A 7,500-nucleotide genomic window follows, 5' to 3' on the forward strand; every position below is an offset into this window, starting at 1 on the left:
GCAAGATGCCAGGACTCAGGGGCAGGCTGCTGGTGGAGGGGTGGGGGGGCACGTGGCAGAGGATGACCCGGACGAAGCAGGTGGCCACCGACGCCATGGACACGCCGCTCAACCGCTGCCTCTCCACGCTTGATATCACTCTGCTAGGTGAGGCCTTTGCCGTGTTATTTTCCAGACCGCTGAACTATGTAAACGGACAAAGGGCTGTGCACGGTGACTAGTCTTAGGTTATGTCTGTGGGGACGGAGAAAGAATTACGTAGGCTGTTAGTAAGAGACACCAATGCGAACACGCGGGAGAGAATATTGAAGGGTGTCCTCCCTGACAGGCATCGGGCACATGGTGGGCGCCGGCATCTACGTGCTGACGGGGACGGTGGCCAAGGACACGGCCGGCCCTGGTATCGTCCTCTCCTTCCTCTTGGCCGGATTCGCCTCGCTACTCGCCGCCCTCTGCTATGCCGAGTTCGGGGCGCGGGTCCCCAAGGCGGGCTCGGCCTACGTTTACACCTACGTCACCATCGGCGAGTTCTGGGCCTTCGTCATCGGCTGGAACATCGTCCTGGAGCACATGATCGGTGAGAGTGGCTTGGGGCTGGGCGGGAACGGGAGCCATGGCCTGATGTTGTTGGTTTAGCATTGTGATAGATGAGTATTTCGTGTAGAATAGATCTAGGCGGCTGACTTTATAAAATCCCTGCACTCTCTCCCCCAAGGCGCGGCGTCAGTGGCCCGTGCTTGGTCGGGCTACATGGACTCGCTGTTCGACGGCGCGCTGAGCAACGCGACGGTGACGTACATCGGGACGCTGCACGCCGGCCTGCTCGCCCCGTATCCAGACTTCCTGGCCTTCGCCGTCACGCTCGTCTACTGCGGCTTCCTCACCCTGGGCGTCAAGGGCTCGGCCTACTTCAACTCTATCTTCACGCTCATCAACCTGTGTGTCATGGCCTTCGTCATCGTCGCCGGCATAATGTTCGCGGACATCGGGAACTGGAACACAGAGAAGGGCTTCCTGCCCTTCGGCGTCTCCGGTGTCGTGGCCGGCGCCGCCACGTGCTTCTACGCCTTCGTCGGCTTCGACAGCATCGCCACGGCCGGCGAGGAGGCCAAGGACCCGGCTAAGTCTATCCCGCAAGCGACCCTGGTGTCCATGAGCGTTGTCACCATCGGCTACATCATGGTGGGCGCCACCCTCACCCTCATGGTCCCGTACTACACCCTGAATCCCGCCGCCGCCCTCCCCGACGCCTTCGCCGCCCATGGCGCCAACTGGGCCAAGTACGTGGTTAGTGTGGGCGCCATCTGCGGCATGACCACCACGCTCTTCGGATCGCTGTTCAGCCTCCCGCGCTGCGTGTACGCCATGGCCGCCGACGGGTTGCTCTTCTCGTGGCTGGCGCGCGTGTCCGACAAGACCAAGGTGAGCGGCGCCGGCCCCGTGCTGGCTGGGTCCCGGCCATGCCCCGGGGTCGCCGTTATTACATGGCAGTAAAAGAGTATCTGTATTTGAGTCATATCCTTCGAAGATCGCAATATTCGCATGACCACATCTTCCTCTTCCTTCCTTTTTTAACCTCCAATTCTCGCCGTCGCGCGCGGCCGTCAGGTCCCCGTGATCACCCTGATCCTGTGTGGGTTCCTGTCTGCCCTCATCGCCCTCGTCTTCGACATCGAGAAACTGGTCGAGTTCATGAGCATCGGAACCCTCATGGCCTACACCATCGTCAGCGCCTCCGTTATTATCCTGCGGTACCAGCCGAGCTCCAGGTCAGGCAACATCCAGACACCCTGGTCGACCCGCTCTGTAGGACCGTCCGTTTTATCAAAACTACGGCTCCTACCGTAATACTGTTACTATTAATATTTTGGTAGCGTCAGATTCGTTAAGCCCTAGGTATTGTTATCGTAGGTATTATTATTATTGCCAACATTTTATCTTAAATATCATTTTTATCGATACCATCACCTCAATCATTACAACACTACAAAGTCAACCCACAACCATATCGCCTTCCGCTTAGCCACCGACTCGCCTCGCTTCTCGCCTTACGAAAATTCCCCTCATTGCAGGTGTAACATCAAGAGCCCGAGTCACAGCAACACGCAGGCCGCCTCGACACCTGGCACTGTCACCACGCCCACGACACCCACCTCCGTCGATGACATTGCTAAGGTCAGTCCGCAAGTTTGAATTGGCAACACTTGCGCCGGGGACGAGCAGGTGAAATTCATGTTCAGTTTTATTTCATAATATGTTTTATGTAAGTTCTCGAAAAAAAAAAAAAAAAAAATTTTCCATTATTCCCCTGATTTCTTGTCTCCCCCCAAATTATCTAAATGTTATATTGTTATACTATTATTTTTTCCGTAAATCGTGTATCACTTCTTAGAATTCAATAAGTTTTTTTTTTTGCACAAAATCATTGCTATTCTAGTCACGCACAAACAACAACAACAAAAATCAACTTGAGATTCTCGCATATCGTTACAGTTATAATGCACGCGAGACCAAAACCTCGACATTAACAATTTGTTCTGAACACCACATGAAGCGAAAAGGAATCCAGCAAAAATAACTCGTCGTCTAACTCTCGCTGACCTGTGTTCAATTCCCGCGCTGACGGTAAATGGAACCCCGGCCACTCCTTGCACACAGGGGGTAATTTAGAAGCAAATACACCACCTGCTACTCCAAACATAAGAATAACCATTGAAACAAATGCAATGAACTAAATTATCATTATTATTATTATTATAATACAGTCTTAAATGTCAAATTACAGTTTTCAAATTTTCGAGAAGGAAAACATGAAAGTATGCAAGCAAATCGAGAAAAACAAATGAAGAAGAAAATGATCAAGTAGTTTTCTAAATCTCCTAGTAGAGTTACGAGTGAAAAAAAAAAAAATTGTTCAGTTATGTGGAACAAGGATTGCTCGATGCGTTAGGGCATAACGTAAAAACAAACTGGAACGCACTTGAAAAAAAAAAAAAATTAAAGAACACAAAATTGTAAAGATACGTAGCAAGTTATATATAATAAGACCAACACGCAAAGATATCATCCTCTTCCCCCCCTTCCCTTCCTTCCTTCCTTACCCCTTCTTTATTCAGGAACAATATCTAATTACTCTCTAGGGGGTTGGAGCACAAGACAGGCGTCTTTTTCACCGACAAAGCGTTTAGATTTCCTCCCTTGCTTATCGAGAGGAACTTTGGCGACAGAAAGACCGACTCACTCCTCGACGCGCCCATATCTTTCTTCCTCGCCCTGGATAAATTCACTAGAAGGGGATATTAGCGCTGGGGATGTTTACTCAAGGACAGCAGGATCCTCGAAGTTCTGTAAGTCCTTTCCCCTTCCTTGCCCTAAGTAGATCCTGGAGGAGGCGATGAAGCGGGCGACGGAGGAACAGCAACGACTTGCTTCCACCTTTCCCGTCCGCCTTCACCCTCTATAGATACCGTAGGTTGCGTTGCAGGATGGGCAACAAAAAATGGAGATCGCATTTGCTCAAGGATTTCCGACGCCTTCCCCTTTTCCCTCTCCCGAGCCCCTGCGTCAACCCTGTCCCCTCTCCTCCCCTCCCCCAACCCCTCCCCTAACCTAAATAAACCTAAATAAAGACAATGCAGAAGTCAGCAATGAAGAGCGCGTTTGCTTCGTCTCGCAGCTGATTCCTGGGGGGGATCCTGGCGAAGGCCCCGAAGAACGGAGGCGTTGGGCCGCAAGGAGCTGCTCTTCCGCGTCTGAGCCTGAGGTTTGCGCGAGGACGTTTGGTTGGGCGTTCAGGGGCGCCGCTGACGTAAGTGGTCGGGGCGAGGCGCTGGCCAAGGGGTGCTGGGCAAGGCAAAGCGACGGGAAGGAGTCTTTGGCTTTTGGGCTTTTCCTCCGGCCTGGTTTTCCTGTCGTCCTTTTCCTCCTCTATCGTCGTTGTTGTATTTCTTCCTTTCTTTCTTTTTCTTTTGACCTTTCATTGCCTTTGTGTCGCTTTTGTCTCTTCTTCGTTATCGCCTTCTTCATAACTTTCTGCTTCCAATGATTTTTCCACAAGATATCTACAAGAAAGATACAAAAAAGACGTCAAAGTTTTCAAGAAATTCACATCAAGAATAGAGAAAAGAGAGAAAGAGGAAGCCAAAGACGGAAGACTCCAAAGCGACCAATACAAATCACACGGAACTACACGTGCCCAAGACAAGGCTGGAAATGTGTCGTTCTTTATCACTCTGCCAAGAACCCACTCTCTATCAAAGGGCCCCTCGAAGGCCAGCTGTCTTAGTATATGATATTCAAAGTATATAATTTATAAGTGTAAAAGATATTTTAAGAATCTATATCGGGTGGAAAGAAGGGAAAAGACTACTGACTGTACAACAGACGTCATTCCGAGAAGACATAACATAAAACCAAGCTGAAACGCATTTAAAGAAGCACAAAAAATCTAAACAGATACATAATAAGTTACATATATAAGACCAACACTCAAAGAGATCACCCGCTTTTGGTTTCAGCAACGGTATGAATTATAGCATAACGGGGATAAAAAATATATATATAAACTTACCAAGACGTTCTCACAGAGCGACGGAGAAGGCGGAGAACTGCGGTCCTCCTGTAGGTGGCTCCTGCACTTAGTCGGACGTCAGGAAGCAGGAACCGTGGCTACGTGGGGCGTCGTCATCTTCACCACCTGCAGCGCCGCCCTCTGCTCGCTCCTGCAGTGGGGAGGAAGCCACCTCGCCCTGCCCTACCCGTCGCCGTGGGCCGTCATCCTGGCGCTGCTGCTCGTCGCTATGCAAGTCTTTAGTGAGTCCTGCGAGTGGTTTGGTTTCTGGAACAGGGCTTTTGCTGCGATACCACCTGCATGCACGTATGTAGGTGGTAAAAGTACACATACACATATACATACAATACATACAATACATACAATATATACATACATACATAAATATGTGTGTGCATATATATATATATATATATATATATATATATATATGCACATATGTGTGTATGTGTGTGTGTGTGTGTGTGTGTGTGTGTGTGTGTGTGTGTGTGTGTGTGTGTGTGTGTGTGTGTGTGTGTGTGTGTGTGTGTGTGTGTAGTGTACAAGTTTCAGAAAAATCATTTTGCTGATATCACTGTTTCTCCTGAACAGGTGTGGTGGTGATCCTGGCACATCGTCAGAACAACCTGGTGCTAAGCTTCAGTGTCCCCCTTGTGCCGCTGTTGCCTCTTGTCTCTATCTTCTTCAATGTCGCCCTTATGGTTCACCTCAACCCCATGACCTGGATTCGGTTTATTGTCTGGATGGTCTTAGGTCAGTGTGAATACATTTGCCGTACCCCATTGTTATTTTGATATTTTACCCACATTCTTGTATAGTTACTTTCTGGATACTGTCTCTTGATTATAGCTACTAATTATAATGTTAAAAACTAGATTGTGATAAAATTGGTGTCCTTTTCACTTGGGAATTTAACAGAAAACCCTTGAAAATGAAGGGGGGGGATGTTAGCATGTGAACATGGCTGTGTGTTCAGGTTTCATACTCTGAGAAACCTTTATTAACTTATTTCTCATAGAAATCTTCCCACACTTCCATATGTTCTTTCTCAAGCAACCTACATTTTCTACATCTCCACCTCTTTCTCCTCTGATATTATTATTTTTTATTCTGAGATTCACTAATTTATTCACTTTTACCCTCAACTAGCCTTTTTTGTTCCATCAGTCTTCATACTATTTCTTTCCCTGTCTCACTCACTTTCCTATTCTACCTGCCCAAAAATCCCATTTCTTCTCCCTTCAGAAATATATTTTTTTAAATATTTAAAGTAATTCTTCCATGAATAACAGTGTTCAGCTGTGGTCTGTTATTTTGCCATTGATTCAGCTGAAATACAATAGGGAAATTAATTGTGCATTTCCAGCAACATTTTACAGTTAAGTGACTAATGATAATATCTAACATTTCATTGTGTGTTGCCACCTAAATATATATACCTATGGTAACTGTTTTACATACCTCATAGGTCTGGTGCTGTATTTTGCATACGGGCAGCACCATTCAAGGGAAGGGGAGCCAGTCAGCAGCTACTCGACCCTCCTGACAGAGCCTGCCCCAGCTGGTAACACAGTCTTTGGCTCTGTCCAGCACACCCTCTCCCACGTCACTGCCAAGATCGCTTCGGCTGCTTCTGAGGACAAGAAACCCATTGTGGATGAGTCACAGATTGATGATGATGATCTTTAAAGTGCATATGAAGTGAAAATTGAATTTGCATATTCTTGTCATAAATGTTGAATTAAAGATATCTTTCCATGAAATTGAAAATAACCCAAAAAATTGGAGAAGACTGGATACATTGGGTGTCCAAAAATTATGTTTTGTGACAAGCCCAAAAATCTGTGATGTCTCAAGGTTTGCACCTTCCTATCTCACTATGCACATGACTGTGGCCTTCTCAGATCCAATTTATCAAAGAAGTTCCAAGTCTTAAAATATAACATTTTTAAAAACTTATATGTGTCAGAAAGTAATGACTTCCAATTAAGGTTACTTCAGTAACACAGATAGGGAAGAAACCATTACTATGTCTCATGATTCAAATATTGTTGGCAGCATTGCGATTTTCTTTTTAAAACTTCTTGTCTGTGGCATTCAGGGAAGTTGTAAACTTCTTACATTTCATAGGTTTGAAAGTCACTGTTATCTGACTGAAAACTCCTACTTCCTGTTGTAGCACTTCATGCATCCTGAAAAACTGTCCTAGGAGGTGGTATGCAAACTTTGTGATGTCATAGTGAGTGCCCACACTGTCCCATGAATATTTTCAATGTGAAATTTTCAATACTGATTATTAATTATTTACCAGTGTTGATTTTGCAATAACACATATAATTAATGTATATGTTTTCTGAAAGAAAAAGAAACTGAAATGTAAAAGTTGAATTTCATTTCAAAGGCACTTTAAGAAGGAGACACATCTTTGCTGCTGTAAGGCTGTTCTTGCTGTCTGGGAGAACTGCTACCCTTTTACATAATTGAATCTTGTAATAATAACCTTGACTGATTTATTGAGTACTAGCACAACATACAGTATGTACAGATTTTATTAGAAATCATTACAAATAGAATTGGTATTACCCTTTATGCAAACTGATTAATTTAAATTGTTTTTCAATTCACTGTAGAATAACATTTCTTGGAATTGCTATTTGTGTATGAATGGATGGCTTTACAAAACTTTATTATACTCTTTTAGAAAGAGCTGTATTTTTTGTGTTTAAATCTGTGTTTTAATAACTTAAACTGGATTTCATGCTGTTTTTAATGATTTATTTATTTTGTTTTTTAGAAAAATGCCAAATGTAGTCAAAGTTTAGAGACATACAAGGAATTACTATTTTTCTACTCTAGTTGATCATGATAAAGTTTGATGAATGAAGTTAAAATTAGCAACCAGTTAAATATCACATCACATTGGTTTAGTA

At 45.2% G+C, this 7,500-nt stretch overlaps 1 protein-coding gene across 3 annotated transcripts in view; it reads left to right on the top strand.

Annotated features, from left to right (window-relative positions):
- Nucleotides 1–7,500, top strand: part of LOC125048307 (cationic amino acid transporter 4-like) — a 49,298-nt gene that overhangs the window by 39,422 nt on the left and 2,376 nt on the right. For 2 of the 3 annotated variants that reach the window (XM_047646958.1, XM_047646957.1), the window contains exons 2-10: nucleotides 1–147; nucleotides 329–577; nucleotides 716–1,422; nucleotides 1,609–1,769; nucleotides 2,073–2,175; nucleotides 3,677–3,763; nucleotides 4,587–4,812; nucleotides 5,162–5,323; nucleotides 6,039–7,500. The exon at nucleotides 1–147 is cut by the window's left edge and continues 41 nt beyond it; the exon at nucleotides 6,039–7,500 is cut by the window's right edge and continues 2,376 nt beyond it. In XM_047646958.1, the coding sequence (XP_047502914.1) occupies nucleotides 6–147; nucleotides 329–577; nucleotides 716–1,422; nucleotides 1,609–1,769; nucleotides 2,073–2,175; nucleotides 3,677–3,763; nucleotides 4,587–4,812; nucleotides 5,162–5,323; nucleotides 6,039–6,259 (2,058 nt within the window). In that variant the 5' untranslated portion in view covers nucleotides 1–5 and the 3' untranslated portion in view covers nucleotides 6,260–7,500. The remainder of the gene's footprint in view (nucleotides 148–328; nucleotides 578–715; nucleotides 1,423–1,608; nucleotides 1,770–2,072; nucleotides 2,176–3,676; nucleotides 3,764–4,586; nucleotides 4,813–5,161; nucleotides 5,324–6,038) is intronic. The other variant, XM_047646959.1, reaches the window with a different exon arrangement.

The sequence above is a fragment of the Penaeus chinensis genome, chromosome 43, assembly GCF_019202785.1.
Source record: "Penaeus chinensis breed Huanghai No. 1 chromosome 43, ASM1920278v2, whole genome shotgun sequence".
NCBI classification, from domain to species: domain Eukaryota; kingdom Metazoa; phylum Arthropoda; class Malacostraca; order Decapoda; family Penaeidae; genus Penaeus; species Penaeus chinensis.